The sequence below is a fragment of the Salvelinus alpinus genome, chromosome 12 (genome assembly GCF_045679555.1).
Source record: "Salvelinus alpinus chromosome 12, SLU_Salpinus.1, whole genome shotgun sequence".
In the NCBI taxonomy this organism is placed as follows: Eukaryota; Metazoa; Chordata; class Actinopteri; order Salmoniformes; family Salmonidae; genus Salvelinus; species Salvelinus alpinus.
Genome location: NC_092097.1, coordinates 53,492,107 through 53,511,991, shown reverse-complemented (window position 1 = coordinate 53,511,991; position 19,885 = coordinate 53,492,107). Strand labels below are relative to the sequence as shown.

General features: G+C 45.9%; 1 protein-coding gene across 1 annotated transcript in view; it reads right to left on the bottom strand.

Annotated features, from left to right (window-relative positions):
* LOC139536358 (semaphorin-3D-like) overlaps positions 1-19,885 on the bottom strand; it is a 151,985-nt gene that overhangs the window by 96,085 nt on the left and 36,015 nt on the right. The window contains exon 2 of the mRNA XM_071336831.1: positions 1,038-1,246. Within this exon, the coding sequence (XP_071192932.1) occupies positions 1,038-1,182 (145 nt within the window). The 5' untranslated portion in view covers positions 1,183-1,246. The remainder of the gene's footprint in view (positions 1-1,037; positions 1,247-19,885) is intronic.

The window sequence follows — 19,885 nt, the reverse complement described above, 5'->3', positions numbered from 1 at the left end:
GGTCTGCACTGTTGAGGAACAGGGATACCCACTCCTTGAGGACCAGAGGGTCTGCACTGTTGAGGAACAGGACTACCCACTCCTTGAGGACCAGAGGTTCTGCACTGTTGAGGAACAGGGATACCCACTCCTTGAGGAACAGAGGGTTTGCACTGTTGAGGAACAGGGATACCCACTCCTTGAGGAACAGAGGTTCTGCACTGTTGAGGAACAGGGATACCCACTCCTTGAGGAACAGAGGGTTTGCACTGTTGAGGAACAGGGATACCCACTCCTTGAGGAACAGAGGTTCTGCACTGTTGAGGAACAGGGATACCCACTCCTTGACAAACAGAGGGTCTGCAGTGTTGAGGAACAGGGATACACACTCCTTGAGGATCAGAGGTTCTGCAGTGTTGAGGAACATGGATACCCACTCCTTGAGGATCAGAGGTTCTGCACTGTTGAGGAAAAGGGATACCCACTCCTTGGGAACCAGAGGTTCTGCAGTGTTGAGGAACATGGATACCCACTCCTTGAGGATCAGAGGTTCTGCTGTGTTGAGGAACAGGGATACCCACTCCTTGAGGATCAGAGGTTCTGCAGTGTTGAGGAACATGGATACCCACTCCTTGAGGATCAGAGGTTCTGCAGTGTTGAAGAACATGGATACCCACTCCTTGAGGATCAGAGGTTCTGCTGTGTTGAGGAACAGGGATACCCACTCCTTGAGGATCAGAGGTTCTGCTGTGTTGAGGAACAGGGATACCCACTCCTTGAGGACCAGAGGTTCTGCAGTGTTGAGGAACAGGGATACCCACTCCTTGAGGATCAGAGGTTCTGCAGTGTTGAGGAACAGGGCAACCCATTTCTTGAGGACCAGAGGTTCTGCTGTGTTGAGGAACAGGGATACCCACTCCTTGAGAACCAGAGGTGCTCAGAGTTAAACGTGGCAGAGATGAGATGCTGATGTGTGTGTGAAATACGTCAGTCTGTAGCCCACCAGTACGAGAGTTAACTAGCCCTAAGTCAGAGTGGTGAATAACAGAGATGCCTACCTGTGTGTGAGAGCTTTAGTCGGGGTCCGCTCTGGTTCCAGGTTGCAGCGGTGGAGTCCGTAGAGGTGGTGTCTGGTAGCAACAACAGCAGTTGGAGGAACACACCCAGCAGAACACAGGCCCTCCGTGGCCCCAGGGTCCTCATCGTACAGGGGGTCGTCTCTGGTACAGCACCCAGTGGATCGTCTCAGCAGTTTCTAATTGGTGCTCTGTGAGAACAGGAAGAGAGAAAGAAGAGTTTGACAAGTTGTCATGGAAACAACTACTTTCAACTGAGTAGAAGTGAGGTTCTTATTTCCTGACCAGGAAAAGGTAGAGGTATAGCCCATAGCAGGTCCAGGAGTTTTTCCTGGATAAGTTGCATTGGGAGGTAACTCCTCGCCCTAGTCATAACACACCATCCAAAGGCCCAGGTGAAAAGCACATAAATCACTTCAAATTCATAAAGAAAATACAACTTGAAATGTAACGGGATACTCTTGTGAAATACATTTCATATTGGATCATGAATTTGGTTGACATTTACAACGGTTGGCCTAGTGCCAGACATACACCTGTGTAAATCTTGAGAAAATAAGAACTTAAAAATATTCCGGAGAAAAAAGAAAAATGTGTTTGTTGTCATAATTCATCATAATGCCTGGCTCATAACTTGCCTTGAGGTTTAAAGTTTTAGCAGGTGGGGGAAATATTTGATGAGAGTCAGATAGAGCAGTCTACACCAGATACAGGGAAAGTAATCAGACTCCTTGACTTTTTCCACATTTTGTTACGTTACAGCCTTACTAAAAAATTGATTAAATTGTTGTTTTTCCCTCATCAATCTACGCACAATACCCCATAATGACATAGCAACAACAGGATTTTCCAAATTTTTGCAAATGTATTAAAATGAAAAAGACTGAAATTTCACATTTACATAAATATTCAGACTCTTTACTCAGTACTTTGATGAAGCACCTTTGGAAGCGATTACAGCCTTGAGTCTTCTTGGGTATGACGCTATAAGTTTGGCACACCTGTATTTGGGGAGTTTCTCCCATTCTTCTCTGCATATCGTCTCAAGCTCTGTCACGTTGGATGGGGAGTGTCGCTACATACAGTAGATATTTTCAGGTCTCTCCAGAGATGTTTGGTCAGGTTCATGTCCATGCTCTGGCTGGGCTACTCAAGGACATTCAGTGGCTTGTCCCGAAGCCATTCCTAAGTTGTCTTGGCTATGTGCTTAGGGTCATTGTCCTGTTGGAAGGTGAACCTTTGCCCCAGTCTGAGGTCCTGAGCACTCTGGATGAGAATCTCTCTGTACTTTGCTCCGTTCATCTTTCCCTCAATCCTGACTAGTCTCCCAGTCCCTGCCGCTGAAAAACATGATGCTTCCAGCACCATGCTTCACCGTAGAGATGGTGCCAGGTTTCCTCCAGAATCTTGTTTCTCATGGTCTGAGAGTCTTTACGTGCCTTTTGGCAATCTCCAAGTGGGCTGTCTTATGTCTTTTACTGAGGAGTGGCTTCCGTCTGACCAATCTACCATAAAGGCCTGATTGGTGGAGTGCTGCAGAGATGGTTGTCCTTCTGGAAGGTTCTCCCATCTCTGTCAGAGTGACCATCGGGTTCTTGGTCACCTCCCAAGGGCCTTCTCCCCCGATTGCTCCGTTTGGCCAGGTGGCCAGCTCCAGGAAGAGTCTTGGTGGTTCCAAACTTCTTCCATTGAAGAATGATAGAGGCCACTGTGTTCTTGGGGACCTTCAATGCTGCTGACATTTTTCGGTAGCCTTCCTCAGATCTTGAGGAAGAGCCTTGACACAATTCTGTCTCGGAGCTCTACGGACAATTGCTTCGACCTCATGGCTTGTTTTTATCTGTGGGACCTGTGGGACCTTATATAGACAGGTGTGTGCCTTATCAAATCATGCCCAATCAGTTGAATTTACCACAGGTGGACTCCAATCAAGTTGTAGTAACATCTCAAGGATGATCAATGGAAACAGGATGCATCTGAGCAAAATTTAGAGTCTCATAGCGAAGGGTCTGAATACTTATGTAAATAAGGTATTTATGTATTTTTATTGTTTATAGATTGGAAAACATTTCAAAAACACTGTTTTGGCTTTGTCATTGTTGTGTGTAGATAGATTAGGATTTTTTTTTATTCAATCAATTTTAGAATACGGCTGTAACGTAACAAAATGTGAAAAAAGGGAAGGGGTCTGAATACTTTCAGAATGCAGCGTATCTGGGAATAGGAGTGGTTTTGTACATGTATGGTCAGAATCTTTGTAGGGCGTCGTTTTAGACCGACAAGATATGATCAGACAAGGAAGAGACAGCCCCTCTCTCTCTCTCTCTCTCTCTCTCTCTCTCTCTCTCTCTCTCTCTCTCTCTCTCTCTCTCTCTCTCTCTCTCTCTCTCTCTCTCTCTCTCTCTCTCTCTCTCTCTCTCTCTCTCTCTCTCTCTCTCTCTCTCTCTCTCTCTCTCGCTCTCTCTCGCTCTCTCGCTCTCTAAAACAAGCTAAGGAGGATTTGGCTCAACAAGACAGAGTGTTGACATGGATCCACTCCCCTCTCTCAAACAAGCTTAATAGGATCTGGCTCAACAAGACAGAGTGTTGATGTGGATCCTTGTTTTTAAATAAATACTAAAGTCAAGTGAACTCTTTACCCCTGACTCAAGAAGCTTTCCAGCTCACTTGATCTAACAGAAGGAAGGCCACGCTTCACAACCTATGTTCGGTACACAGTTAAGTTTCCAACCATCTTCCATCATGAAAGACAATGCATTAAGCACTCCAGGTGCTTCAGTTGAGACGCCAGATCATCAGAGCAGACAACACTTTAGGAGACACGGTTTGATAAAGTGTTTAAAGGTGTTTATACATCACACTGAAAAGAAACCTGATCTGGACTAAGAGGGCCTCCTCGCCGTCGGTGTGGACAGACCAGCAGACTTGGTTTCAAGTAGGATTGGTTTTCTTTCAAATACTTTGAGTTTGCCTGGAGCAGCTATTGCCATCTCCACCTCCTTTACCACTTGACCTCAACAGATGTTGGTGTCTGGAGCTGGGAGCCCCTGTGTGTGTGTGTGTGTGTGTGTGTGTGTGTGTGTGTGTGTGTGTGTGTGTGTGTGTGTGTGTGTGTGTGTGTGTGTGTGTGTGTGTGTGTGTGTGTGTGTGTGTGTGTGTGTGTGTGTGTGTGTGTGTGTGTGTGTGTGTGTGTGTGTGTGTGTGTGTGTGTGTGTGTGTGTGTGTGTGTGTGTGTGTGTGTGTGTGTGTGTGTGTGTGTGTGTTTCTTCTATGGAGGATATTTCCGGGGTTTCCGACACACACAGTCATTACCATCTGGAAGTTACTCCCACTGAGAGCATCCCCTTCCCACCATGCCACTAGTCAGTTAGTTTGTGTTTTAATAGTTTGCGTTATTGGAGATGCGAGGTCATGGAGATGCGAGAGCAAGTTACATTTTAGATGCATAGTACAAAATGATTAGCATAGCATTTCAGTCTACAGTTTGGTGATCAGATATATATTTCTTTCTTTAACTTTTACTAATTTAGGCAAGTCTAATTTAGGCTTGCCTACTAATTTAGGCAAGTCAGTTAAGAACAAATTCTTATTTCACAATGAAGACCTACCAATTGAGCAAGGAGAACAGCGAACCATTTTGTACTTTGTGTAAAGAGATTGTTCAGCAGCTTGAGCCAGTTGAAGGTTATATTGTGACGTCTTGTTATCTGAGAATGATGGAAAACACTTCCATACTCAGACCATTTTAACGTATGTGTGTGCAATTAAGTAGTTTACTCATGATATGATTGTAAGCAAAGATCCCAGAAAGAAGGGGTACTCCTGTTTTGATTGTTTTAATATGTAATTCAAATCACCGGTACTTTCCCCTCCTGGTTTCAGTAACTGCTGACACGAAAATACGCAAGGGGTTAAATTATAAAAGCACTTAGAAAATGGATCCAGGGAAACAATCACTTTTTATTCATATTATTATGATCCGTTCCATCATTCTAAGCTGACAGTCACACATGTTGCCAATGAGCAGCCATGAAATGTTATTTTGTTTCCTTCTCAGAAGAGGTGAATTGCTGTCATGGCTTTTAGAGAGAAATTTACTAGAGTCCCAGGTCACTACTCCCTGAACAGTGCATCTGCACTCAGGACCACACTCTTAGAAAAATAGGTTCCATATTTTTTATTATATTTAACCTTTATTTAACTAGGCAAGTCAGTTAAGAACAAATTCTTATTTACAATGACAGCCTACCCCGGCCAAACCCAGACGACGCTGGGCCAATTGTGCGCCACCCTATGGGACTCCCAATCACGGCCGGTTGTGATACAGCCTGAATTCAAACCAGGGTGTCTGTAGTGACGCCTCTAGCACTGAAATGCAGTGCCTTTAGACCGCTGGGCACTCGGGAGCCTTCCAACATAACACGGTTCTTTGGCTGTCCCCATAGGAAACCCCTTTAAAGAACCAAGTAGAACCCTTTTGAGTTCCATGTAGAACACACTGTGGAAAGGGTTCTACACTGAACCCAAAAGAGTTCTACCTGGAACCAAAAAAGTGTTCTACCTGGAACCAAAAAGAGTTCTACCTGGAACCAAAAAGAGTTCTACCTGGAACCAAAAAGGGTTCTCCTATGGTGACAGCCGAAAACCCCTTTTGGAGCTCTTTTTTCCTAAGAGTGCACTGCAGTAAAACTAGTCAAAGTGATGAACTGAAGGCTCAAGGCCTTGGGTGCAGCCTACGCCCCAGTGAGAAACAAGAGACAGGGAGAGTAAATCATGGAGGTATTAACTATTAACATGTTACCAAGGAGAGGCTGTAAAGCTGTCACCTCCTTCTTTCTCCTTTGCGCTGATGCTCTGTAATCACACCCATTTCTCTTCTCACAGCCCTGCTGAATACATCACCATCCCAGGAATGTAAAATGGGGATTTTTAGGAGGTTGGTAATGTGGCATGGCTAGATTTCTCCAAAGTTCTAGTTGTAAATACGAAGGAAAAAGTTGAGTCTTCGAGAGTTTGACTTCATTGGGTCACGATGAAATAACCTCGAGTGTGTTTGTAGAAAAATCCCGACAATAACCAAGACAACCAACATAGGGAGCAAGTGTTTGACTTCCTATTGGCTCCTACGCAACCTGGAAAACATCTAATCTATCACTGCTCACTCTCACCCCAGGAGTCTGTCGATAGGCAGTACCATAAGTACCATGGCAACACCAGGGTTGAGGCTATAGGCAGTAATTACCACGGCAACACCAGGGGTCTGTCTATAGGCAGGGCCGGATTCATGCAGGGGCTTACCGGGGCAGAAGCCCCTGGGCTTAGGCACGTGGGGAGCCCATGAGGCAGCAAAAATGTTTTACAAATATATATAATGGGAGCCCAGGTGGGTAACTGGGGGCCCTGCCTGGATTGGGTAACTGATTAATAAAAAATAGATAAAGTGCATAATAAATAAAAGTGACGGGTCAATTGAGTGTGTCAGGGTCCCAAAACCCGTAGAGGCAAAACAAATATAATAAACAAAAATAACCAGAGAGCCTCATATTTGCCACAGAGGATCAATAGTTTATAAAATAAATAACTGTGGATGAAGTTTATTTTGACAGTTATGCCTACAGTCGGGTAGGCCGCAGTTTGAGCAGTAAGCGAGCCAAATTTGGCCAACAGCTTGTTGTGTTGTGGTCATAGACATATAATCCATAGAAAGGTTTATTAGTGTTCTTAATGTTTTGTACACTCGGTGTATATTGCCTCCAAATATTGTATAATCTGTGTGTTGCTTCATTGGCCTGGGCTATCGTTTGTTTGTTCCCGTGTAGAGCATGGCGTTTACAACGGCAGGGTTGTGGGTCTGGTTCCCATGGGAACCAATCAGAAAATGTATGCACTAACTACTTACTGTAAGTCGCTCTGGATAAGTACCATGGCAACACCAGGGGTCTGTCTACAGTCCATAAGTACCATGGCAACACCAGGGTTGAGGCTATAGGCAGTAATTACCACGGCAACACCAGGGGTCTGTCTATAGGCTGTAATTACCACGGCAACACCAAATTGGTCCAGCCATACAACTGGCCCTAATAGGCCATATACGAGCCTGGTCCAGCCATACAACTGGCCCTAATAGGCTATATAAGAGCCTGGTCCAGCCATACAACTGGCCCTAATAGGCAATATAAGAGCCTGGTCCAGCCATACAACTGGCCCTAATAGGCCATATAAGAGCCTGGTCCAGCCATACAACTGGCCCTAATAGGCTATATAAGAGCCTGGTCCAGCAATACAACTGGCCCTAATAGGCTATATACAAGCCTGGTCCAGCCATACAACTGGCCCTAATAGGCTATATAAGAGCCTGGTCCAGCCATACAACTGGCCCCAATAGGCCATATAAGAGCCTGGTCCAGCCATACAACTGGCCCTAATAGGCCATATAAGAGCCTGGTCCAGCCATACAACTGGCCCTAATAGGCTATATAAGAGCCTGGTCCAGCCATACAACTGGCCCTAATAGGCTATATAAGAGCCTGGTCCAGCCATACAACTGGCCCTAATAGGCAATATAAGAGCCTGGTCCAGCCATACAACTGGCCCTAATAGGCTATATAAGAGCCTGGTCCAGCCATACAACTGGCCCTAATAGGCTATATAAGAGCCTGGTCCAGCCATACAACTGGCCCTAATAGGCTATATAAGAGCCTGGTCCAGCCATACAACTGGCCCCAATAGGCCATATAAGAGCCTGGTCCAGCCATACAACTGGCCCTAATAGGCCATATAAGAGCCTGGTCCAGCCATACAACTGGCCCTAATAGGCTATATAAGAGCCTGGTCCAGCCATACAACTGGCCCTAATAGGCTATATAAGAGCCTGGTCCAGCCATACAACTGGCCCTAATAGGCTATATAAGAGCCTGGTCCAGCCATACAACTGGCCCTAATAGGCTATATAAGAGCCTGGTCCAGCCATACAACTGGCCCTAATAGGCTATATAAGAGCCTGGTCCAGCCATACAACTGGCCCTAATAGGCTATATAAGAGCCTGGTCCAGCCAACCCACTATGGTAACCCATTAGGAAATACAGCACAAAGACTGACCTTTTCAATGAGAATACCTATTTTAGGAGCTGTTAGTTACACACGCATGGAGAAAATCAGTGACAGGGTCAAATAATATACATTTACTCTTAGCATCGTTCCACAATTTACACACATTTGTTAAGGTTATCACTTTATCAACAATATAATCTGTTTTATTTTTAATTTAGGAGAGAAGAAGTCACACTAGCAGATTGTCTACACTGTAGCAGATAGAAAATAAACATGGGGCTAGCTAGCTGGTCCTGGAAAAACCTTGAAGCAACACCTCATCCTCCTCCCTGAGTCTCACCCCGAGTCCAGACCTGAAATTAGTCTAGCAGAGAGTTCCCTAGCCTGTCACAAACACACACACACACACGCACACACACACGCACACACGCGCACACACACGTATTCTGAGTTAGTCAGGCTTTTGGTCGGGCTCACCCATCATCTCATATCCTATTGGCTGTCAACAGCCCTTTACAGTCAACAGCCCTTTACAGTCAACTCAAACCCAACCCATGCGAGTTCTTGTAGGATTACACTTTTTAATTTTTTTTATTAGAAAGGCCTATGGCCAATATGGAAAAACTGAAAACTTAAATGATTATGTTTCTGGAATGTAACAAGAGTTTAATTTATGTCCTTCCTCAGGTAGAAAATCAAAAGCAGATTAAAAATTTATTGGTACTCTGTATGATAAATTGTAATTTCTCTCTATAACAATGTGTTCTATTATTGCTGTACACATCTGATGAATGGTCAGTGTTACTAAGAGGTGACGTTGCCAGACTATGTAGTATATCCTGCTTTATGTAGAGAGAGAAGAGAGAGGGGGGAGGGGGAGAGAGAGGTGGAGGGAGAGAGAGAGAAGGGGAGAGAGAGAGAGAGACGGACGGACGGAGGGTGGGAGGGGGAGAGAGAGGTGGAGGGAGAGAGAGAGAGAGAGAGAGAGAGAGAGGGGGAGAGAGAGAGAGAGAGAGAGAGAGAGAGAGAGAGAGAGAGAGAGAGAGAGAGAGAGAGAGAGAGAGAGAGAGAGGGAGAGGGAGAGGGAGAGGGAGAGGGAGAGAGCCGGACGGAGGGTGGGAGGGGGAGAGAGAGAGCGGGACGGACGGACGGACGGAGGGTGGGAGGGGGAGAGAGAGGTGGACGGAGAGAGAGAGTTAAGTAGCACCAGTCCATTGTTCCCTGCTGGTTTATTCTTTCTCACCAGTCAAAGACCCATGAGGTGGGGGGAAGAGGCAGAGAAAGCAACCACCCATTTAATTGACAGCACCCCATACATCACAAACACACATACACTGCTTTTGGTTATACAAAGCAGCAGGCCATACCAGTAATAACATACATTACACCTTACTCCTTACTGTGGTCCTCACAGAAAATAAAAGACAAGAAAGAAAGAAAGAAAGAAAGAAAGAAAGAAAGAAAGACAGACAGACAGACAGACAGACACACAGACAGACACACAGACAGACACACAGACAGACAGAAAGAAAGACAGACAGACAGTAAGGAGTGTCTCCCCTGCCCCTATTGATATGAACTTATGGACTCAGTCATGTCAATTATTTTCAAAGTCACACTATCAGTGTACTCTTTGGCTGTCTCTTGTCTCTCCCAGCCAATACTCATATTGTATTAGGTCATCCTTCAAGCCTTGAAACACAGTGTTGTGGTCAAGAGTGTGTGCGTGTGTGAATAAGTGCATGTGTGTGTGTGTGTGTGTGTGTGTGTGCGTGCGTGCGTATGTGTGCGTGTGTGAATAAGTGCGTGCGTGTATGTATGTAGGTGTGTGTGTGTGTGTGTGTGTGTGTGTGTGTGTGTGTGTGTGTGTGTGTGTGTGTGTGTGTGTGTGTGTGTGTGTGTGTGTGTGTGTGTGTGTGTGTGTGTGTGTGTGTGTGTGTGTGTGTGTGTGTGTGTGTAGGGGCTTGCACAGACCTTTCAGTGGGCAGGTGCTCAAAATGAAAAAGAAAAGGCCACCCGCTCAACTGAAAGAAGTCTGGAGATTCATAACATACCAGCTGACTCTACCTTGTTGTTGTTGGCATCGGCCGAATTCTGCAACAACACACTCAATCAGTACCAGTTGTTAGCAAGAGAGGCACAGTGCCTCATAAAGACATGATTGACTGACATCTGGAACATAAGGTAGACTATCAGCTAATCATTGATGTTGATGATGGATGTTAATGATGGATGTTGATGATGGATGTTAATGATTGATGTTGATGATGGAAGTTAATGATGGATGTTAATGATGGATGTTAATGATGGATGTTGATGATGTTGATGATGGAAGTTAATGATGGATGTTAATGATGGATGTTAATGATGGATGTTGATGATGGAAGTTAATGATGGATGTTAATGATGGATGTTAATGATGGATGTTGATGATGTCTGTTAATGATGGATGTTGATGATGTTAATGATGGAAGTTAATGATGGATGTTAATGATGGATGTTAATGATGGATGTTGATGATGTCTGTTAATGATGGATGTTGATGATGTTAATGATGGATGTTAATGATGGATGTTGATGATGTTAATGATGGATGTTAATGATGGATGTTAATGATGGATGTTAATGATGGATGTTGATGATGTCTGTTAATGATGGATGTTAATGATGGATGTTAATGATGGATGTTGATGATGGATGTAGATTCTGCTAGTCAGCTAGCTCCATCGTTGATTTACTGATTGTGATTTATCTTCAATACTCTTAAATAATAACTTCATAATATATTATTCCTAATCTTCTAACTCATGATATATGGCTGGCTGGCTAGTGGCTTGTGTGGATATTGTTGTATATTTTGGTTAGCTAGACTCTACACTACCTGTGTTCAGGGCTTCATTTTTAAATTGGGAGGTACCCGGACCGAAAAGTGAACGTGAGAGGTGGGGGGTGGGGGGGGGGGGGGGGGGGGGGTGACCTGTGGAGCTCTGAGGTACCAGAATGTATGAGAAAATAAATCACCTTTATAGCATGGCATGCATATCATAGAGTTTGTTTTAGCCGCATAGAGCAGTAGAGTAGAGGCACGTACAGGAGTTGCACACATGGGAAACATTACAAGTCTAGGGTCAGGTAAAAATAATAGGGCCTTATATAAACACAGTGCATCCACTTCTATGACATTTTACATGACTGGAGACGTTTACATGACTGGAGACCTTTACATGACTGGATGCAGAATTTTTTTAAATATCGAAACGACAGGCTACTTTAACACTGTAACGGCTGTCTATCTCTTCCTCCTCATCTGACGAGGAGAGGCGAGAAGGATCGGAGGACCAATACGCAGAGTGGTAAGTTTCCATGTTTTAATATAATCCACGAAAACAAGACACAATACAAAATAACTAAAGAACTAACCGAAACAGTCCCGTGTGGCAACAAACACTGACACGGAAGACAAACACCCACAAACCAACAGTGAAAACAGGCAACCTAAATATGGCTCCCAATCAGAGACAATGCAAAACACCTGCCTCCGATTGAGAACCATATCAGGCTAAATGAACAAACCTAAACATAAAAACAAATAACATAGACTGCCCACCCCAACTCACGCCCTGACCATACTAAATAAAGACAAAACAAGGGAAAATAAAGGTCAGAACGTGACAGTACCCCCCCCCCCCCCTAAAGGTGCGGACTCCGGCCGCAAAACCTAAACCTATAGGGGAGGGTCTGGGTGGGCGTCTGTCCACGGTGGCGGCTCTGGCGCGGGACGTGGACCCCACTTCACCATTGTTTTTGTCCACCTCCTTAATCGCCCCCGTGGCCTCTTATGAGCGGCGATCCTCGCCGCCGACCTTGGCCTGGGAACCCTAGCCATGGGTCCCGAATGGACGGGAGATTCCGGCAGCACCGGAGTGAAGGACAACTCCGGCAGCTCCGGACAGGCGGGGGACTCCGGCAGCTCCGGAATGAAGGACGACTCTGTCAGATCCTGGCTGGCTGACGGCTCTGGCAGCTCCTGGCTGACTGACGACTCTGGCAGGTCCTGGCTGACTGACGACTCTGGCAGGTCCTGGCTGACTGACGGCTCTGGCAGGTCCTGGCTGACTGACGGCTCTTGCAGGTCCTGGCTGACTGACGGCTCTGGCAGGTCCTGGCTGACTGACGGCTCTGGCAGGTCCTGGCTGACTGACGGCTCAGACGGCGCTGCGCAAACGGGCGGCTCAGACGGCGCTGGGCAGACGGGCAGCTCAGACGGCGCTGGGCAGACGGGCAGCTCAGACGGCGCTGGGCAGACGGCCAGCTCAGACGGCGCTGGGCAGACGGGCAGCTCAGACGGCGCTGGGCAGACGGGCGACTCTGGCTGCGCTGGAGAAGAGGAAGGCTTTGGCAGCGCTGGACAGGTGGGAGCAACTGTAGAGAGAAACCGGAGAGACAGCCTGGTGCGGGGGGCTGCCACCGGAGGACTGGTACGTGGAGGTGGCACCGGTTATACCGGACCGTGAAGGAGTACAGGAGCTCTTGAGCACCGAGCCTGCCCAACCTTACCTAGTTAAATGTTCCCCGTAGCCCTGCCAGTGCGGCGAGGTGGAATAGCCCGCACTGGGCTATGCTGGCGAACCGGGGACACCATGCGTAAGGCTGGTGCCATGTACGCTGGCCCAAGGCGACGCACTGGAGACCAAATGCGTTGAGCCGGCTTCATAGCACCCGGCTCGATGCCCAACCTAGCCCGGCCAGTGCGGCTAGGTGGAATAGCCCGCACTGGGCTAAGCACGCGTACTGGGGACACTGTGCGCTCCACCGCATAACACGGTGCCTGACCAGTACGACGCCCTCTCACTCCACGGTAAGCACGGGGAGTTGGCTCAGGTCTCCTACCTGGCTTAGCCACACATCCCCGTGTGCCCCCACCCAAGAAATTTTTGGGGCTGACTCTCGAGCTTCCAACCGCGTTGCCGCGCTGCCTCCTCATACCGGCGCCTCTCTGCCTTCGCTGCCTCCAACTCTGCTTTGGGACGGCGATATTCCCCTGGCTGAGCCCAGGGTCCCTTGCCGTCCAGAATCTTCTCCCAAGTCCATGAGTCCTGTATCTTCTGCCACTGCTGCTGCTGTCCTTTACCACTCTGCTTGGTCCTTGGTTGGTGGGTGTTTCTGTAATGGCTGTCTATCTCTTCCTCCTCATCTGACGAGGAGAGGCGAGAAGGATCGGAGGACCAATACGCAGAGTGGTAAGTTTCCATGTTTTAATATAATCCACGAAAACAAGACACAATACAAAATAACAAAAGAACTAACCGAAACAGTCCCGTGTGGCAACAAACACTGACACGGAAGACAAACACCCACAAACCAACAGTGAAAACAGGCAACCTAAATATGGCTCCCAATCAGAGACAATGCAAAACACCTGCCTCTGATTGAGAACCATATCAGGCTAAATGAACAAACCTAAACATAGAAACAAATAACATAGACTGCCCACCCCAACTCACGCCCTGACCAACTAAATAAAGACAAAACAAGGGAAAATAAAGGTCAGAACGTGACAAACACTGACAAACTGAGAATCTGAGATCGATTTTTTTTTTTTTTTACTTGTCTTGAATCCATCACTAGCCTAGACCTAGGAGTGTGGAGAAACACGTATTTTACAATGTGAGGAGGAAATTCTAGCCCTAAAAACTTGTCCAGTTTCACAGACTCAACCAATGATGCTCAGCTCACTTGCCGATGCTCTCGTGCCAAAAGCATCTCTCTTCTTTCACTTTGTAAAACAATGTTCGCTTAAAAGACACATATTTGGAAGTTGATCAAATATTTTAGTAGCCTACAGTCATATTAGAGTTTTCTCTTTTCAGCAGGAGCCATTTGTTCTCCAACCAGTGTCTCCCACGATTGTATTTTGTAATATTTTGAAAGGCCTGTTTTGTCTCCATGCTGTTTGGTCACTGACAGATTTGCCGCGCGTTCCTGACTGTAGGCTATGCCTTGTGATTGGACAATCTCTATAGTCTACAGGGCAGACTGGGCAAAAAGGCACGACCCTGGCACGTGAGCTCCGTACAGGGCGGGACGGGGTACGGGTGGGGGGGATAGCGAACTTGACGACGTCACGACGACTTGGGAGCAGTGGGTTCAGAAGAACCATGACAAAAAAAACTGTCTGTGTCCCAAATGTCACCCTATATCCTACATAGTGGCCTATGGGTCCTGGTCAAAAGTAGTGCACTACATAGGGAATAGGGTACAAGTTGGGACATATCCCCAGAGAGAACGGAGATTACTGGAGAAGACTGGTTCTAAGCAGCCCCCTCTGGCCCTTCAGCCCCACCATTCTGCCCAGACAAAGAGCTCCTACAGGTGCAGCATCTTAATTTGAAGGGGAAAACCCCTGTCCTGCTCTTAATGAGCAGTGTCCCCATCCATCCACATTTCCAAATCACTGACACACTGAAAGGCTTTAGAACAGAGCCTCGCCTATACTGTGCAGACCGATCTGGGTTCAAATAGTATTTGTTTTTCTTTCAAATACATCATTAGCGCAGCTTGATTGAGCTTCCCTTGTCTGGTGGAACGGAACGAATGGAATGGAGCCCCGCCCATACTGGCATTCCAGGCAGGCTCAATCAACAATCTGAAAGAAAACAGATCCTATTTGAACCCAGCAGGGAGCTGACAGTGACAGTCTTTAGAACAGTGTCACTGAGTAACTCTCCTCTGCCTGACATGCAGTGACGGGGCAGACCAAAGAAATATAATTACTAGAAATGGACAAAACTCCGTCAGACCAGACTTGAATGCGTGGAAATGTCCATTCAGGCAGACACTGTCCAACCCTGTCCTGTCTCCTGCTGGCAACATCCATACCTGGTCCCTGATCTGTCCGTGCTGTAGAGCAAACTCCTATGCTTGACAACCGTATACAGAACAAACAGATCTGGGACGAGATTAACAGTAGAGAAGAGATGCCTTCAGTGCCGCTACCATGGGCAGCTGCCAATCACGTACCCTGGCATAGAGGAACAGAAAAACCCCAGGGGCCAGGCCTGAATAACATTCTCTCTGGCAGCCATGGAACCCATTGAGGAGCTCGCCAGCAACACGGCAAACAGCATACCAACTAAACTGGGGGACTTTCTAATGGGTTTATCTCAATTTGCTGAAGGAATGTCAGTAACTACACTAAACACTGACATGTAATGTTTTCTCATTCCAACAAAACCTGAAGGTAAAGTGGGTTGACTCATTTTTAGACAGTAACAGAGCAGTTACTAACATACTATTTAGTCTTTGTAACTACAATATTCTAGAAGGTTACAGCAGCTGTCTCTACAAACAATGGTTTAGGGCTGTGAGATTGACTGGTATGAAAAAGTGCGTCAGAAGGGATTTTGGGTGATATTAACTTGTGAAGACGACTACTCCCACACCCCAGTGGTATTGACTCCTGGAATAACAGACTACACTGTTGAAGCAACATGAACTATGACTCACAGAGAGAGAGAGAGAAAGAGATAGAGAGAGTGACAGAGGCAAAGAGAGAGAGAGAGAAAGAGAGAGAGAGACAAAGAGATAAAGAGAGAGAGAGACAAAGAGATAGAGAGAGTGACAGAGACAAAGAGAGAGAGAGAGAGTGACAGAGACAGAGAGAGAGAGAGCGAGAGAGAGAGAGAGAGAGAGAGAGAGAGAGAGAGAGAGAGAGAGAGAGAGAGAGAGAGAGAGAGAGAGAGAGAGAGAGAGGGACAGAGAGAGAGTGACAGAGAGAAAGAGGTAGAGAGGGGGGAGAGAGAGAAAGAGGGAGAGAAAGAGAGACCAAACCAAATTATGATAAAACAAAAAGATAATTACTTGACACATTGGAAAGAATGAACAAAAACAGAGCAAACTAGAATGTTATTTGGCCCAAAACAGAGAGTACACAGCGGCAGAATACCTGACCACTGTGACTGACCCAAACTTAAGGAAAGCGTTGACTATGTACAGACTCAGTGAGCATAGCCTTGCTATTGAGAAAGGCCGCCTTAGCCTGTCTTCTCTTAAAAGTCAGGTATGCCTATGTGATCACTGCCCACAAAATGAGGTGGAAACTGAGCGGCACTTCCTAACCTCCTGTCAAATGTATGACCATATTAGAGACACATATTTCCCTCAGATTACACAGATCCACATAGAGGGAGGGAGGTAGAGAGGGAGGCAGAATGAGAGGGATAGAGGGAGGTAGAGAGGGAGGCAGAATGAGAGGGATAGAGGGAGGGATAGAGGGAGTTAGAGAGGGAGGCAGAATGAGAGGGATAGAGGGCGGTAGAGAGGGAGGCAGAATGAGAGGGATAGAGGGAGGGATAGAGGAAGGTAGAGAGGGAGGCAGAATGAGAGGGATAGAGGGAGGTAGAGAGGGAGGCCGAATGAGAGGGATAGAGGGAGGGATAGAGGGGGGTGTAACGAGAGGGCTAGAGGGAGGGATAGAGGGGGGAGAGAGGGGTTTAACGAGAGGGATAGAAGGAGGGATAGAGTGGGGGAGAGAGGGCACTATAGACAGTCAGACTTAAAAGCCTTACTGAACTTCTCACTTTCAGAAGACCCAGGACTGGCCAAAAGGTATTGCATGGCATTTCTAATGCTAGAAGGCAGCTTTGTTGTATTTCAATAAACTAAAAGAAAGAGTCAAATCTTAGCTGTCGAGTTTAATGTCAAAAACTTAAATTGGACAAAAGAATTCCCCACTGTAATTAACATCATTTCACAAGGTTGTTAAACTAATGGCGTATTTGAGACTTTTACCACTTATAGGGCACCAAATTCCAGCTGGTGTTGTTTTCTCCATTGAACAGCTGCTGTTGTTTTCTCTATTGAACAGCTGGTGTTGTTTTCTTCATTGAACAGCTGGTGTTGTTTTCTTCATTGAACAGCTGGTGTTGTTTTCTTCATTGACCAGCTGATGCTGTTTTCTCCATTGAACAGCTGGTGTTGTTTTCTTCATTGACCAGCTGATGCTGTTTTCTCCATTGAACAGCTGATGCTGTTTTCTCCATTGAACAGCTGATGTTGTTTTCTCCATTGAACAGCTGGTGTTGTTTTCTTCATTGACCAGCTGATGCTGTTTTCTCCATTGAACAGCTGATGCTGTTTTCTCCATTGAACAGCTGATGCTGTTTTCTCCATTGAACAGCTGATGCTGTTTTCTCCATTGAACAGCTGATGTTGTTTTCTCCATTGAACAGCTGATGCTGTTTTCTCCATTGAACAGCTGATGCTGTTTTCTCCATTGAACAGCTGATGCTGTTTTCTCCATTGAACAGCTGATGTTGTTTTCTCCATTGAACAGCTGATGTTGTTTTCTCCATTGAACAGCTGGTGTTGTTTTCTTCATTGACCAGCTGATGCTGTTTTCTCCATTGAACAGCTGATGCTGTTTTCTCCATTGAACAGCTGATGCTGTTTTCTCCATTGAACAGCTGATGCTGTTTTCTCCATTGAACAGCTGATGCTGTTTTCTCCATTGAACAGCTGGTGTTGTTTTCTTCATTGACCAGCTGATGCTGTTTTCTCCATTGAACAGCGGATGCTGTTTTCTCCATTGAACAGCTGATGCTGTTTTCTCCATTGAACAGCTGATGCTGTTTTCTCCATTGAACAGCTGATGCTGTTTTCTCCATTGAACAGCTGATGCTGTTTTCTCCATTGAACAGCTGATGTTGTTTTCTCCATTGAACAGCTGGTGTTGTTTTCCCTCATTGACCAGACAGCTACAACAAAAGGGAAATTATATGCTCCTCTCTGTCTGTCAATCACAACTGATTCGATGGCTGAGGTGTGTGATTTGGCTGGTGTAGAGCAGCCTACAGTCCAAACTATAAGAATGTGTCATATATTTAGATTAGTAGATGATATGATCGTCTATACATGTTAAGACAAGACTCATGAGCCAAAGCCTCTTCAACCAAACAGTATTCACAAGACATATGAGAAAGTCATTGTTTATCCTACATGGGATTGGTATTTGTGTGAAACGTTAAAAGGTAGAAGATACTCAGTAATGTAGAGCAGGAAAACAACAAGGAGGACATTCATCTCCTCATTGCTGTTTGGGCGTCAAATCAAAGTTTATTCATTCGTCATATGCTTAATATATGTAAACGGTGCAATGAAATGCTTACTTGCGCGAGTTTCCTCCACATTGCAGGAAATAATCAATGAGCAGTAAAACTAGAGCAGTCACAATACAAATACTTTGTCAATAATAACAAAGTCTAAAACGTAGAGATGCTGAGTATTGGGTCTGATTGCGCTGAGACCACCTTTCTTGCATCACCACAGTGGTTTGTCAAGCACTGTCTGCTCGAATCAGAGGACATACTGATAGCATTGTACAAGTCATTCATATTTTCACACAAATCTCCAATCGACGCCGGTGTGTGATTTATGTAAATGTCTGGGTTCCTGTTTAGAATGTGGCCCTCTGGTCTTCTCTCATTGTGGTCAGAAACACAGCCATCCAAGCTGTTGAACACACACACACACACACACACACACACACACACACACACACACACACACACACACACACACACACACACACACACACACACACACACACAGAGAGAGCTCAAAAAGCTCACCTGATCTAATTAAATGAATCCCAGTGAGAGTATTCACAGTAGTTCATTTGGTTGTCCAGAGAGATTTGATCTCCAGAGAGATTTGATCCCCAGAGAGAGAGAATTGATCCCCAGAGAGAATTGATCCCCAGAGAAAATTGATCCCCAGAGAGAATTGATCCCCAGAGAGAATTGATCCCCAGAGAGAATTGATCCCCAGAGAGAGAGAATTGATCCCCAGAGAGAATTGATCCCCAGAGAGATTTGATCCCCAGAGAGATTTGATCCCCAGAGAGAATTGATCCCCAGAGAGATTTGATCCCCAGAGAGAATTGATAAAGGGTATCTAACTTCTGCAAAAAGATATTCAGTGAATGAAAGAGACCCCACTGCATTGCACCCATTCCCTTCCCTTTCATTCACTGCTTATTACAGAAGTTACCCAGGACCCCTTGTCATTGTTCATTACTCGACACAATCTCTGTTTACATCCCGAATGGCACCCTATTCCTTATATAGTGCACTACTTTTGACCAGGACCCATAAGGCTATGGTTAAAAGAAGTGCACTAAAAAGGAGATAGTGTGTCATTTCAGACACATTCCGCTCTTTCTGATGCTCGGTATCTTCCCAGAGCCATGTGGGAATCGGAAGACAACATCTAGTGTCTGTCTGTCTGTAAGGGAGGCTGGGAAATAATGAGGGCGTAAGTCATCACGTTGTCTGTCTAAACTGAACAGAGCTGCTGGAAGGCATAGAGGTCACTCTAGAGATACAGGTTAAGTCCCAAATGGCACCATATTCCCTACATAGTGCACTACTTTGGGCCCTGGACAAAACTAGTGCACTACATAGGGAATAGGATGCCATTTTAGACACAGGACTGTGTATGATGTGATGGAGGGTTACAGTGTGCTTCTGTATTGTCTAGTCCTACTGACTACTGTAGTTTCTAGTTGTGCTGACTACTGTATTTTCTAGTCCTACTGACTACTGTAGTTTCTAGTCATGCTGACTACTGTAGTTTCTAGTCCTACTCACTACTGTAGTTTCTAGTCGTGCTGACCACTGTAGTTTCTAGTCGTGCTGACCGCTGTAGTTTATAGTCCTACTGACTACTGTAGTTTCTAGTCCAATGACTACTGTAGTTCCTAGTCCTACTGACTACTGTA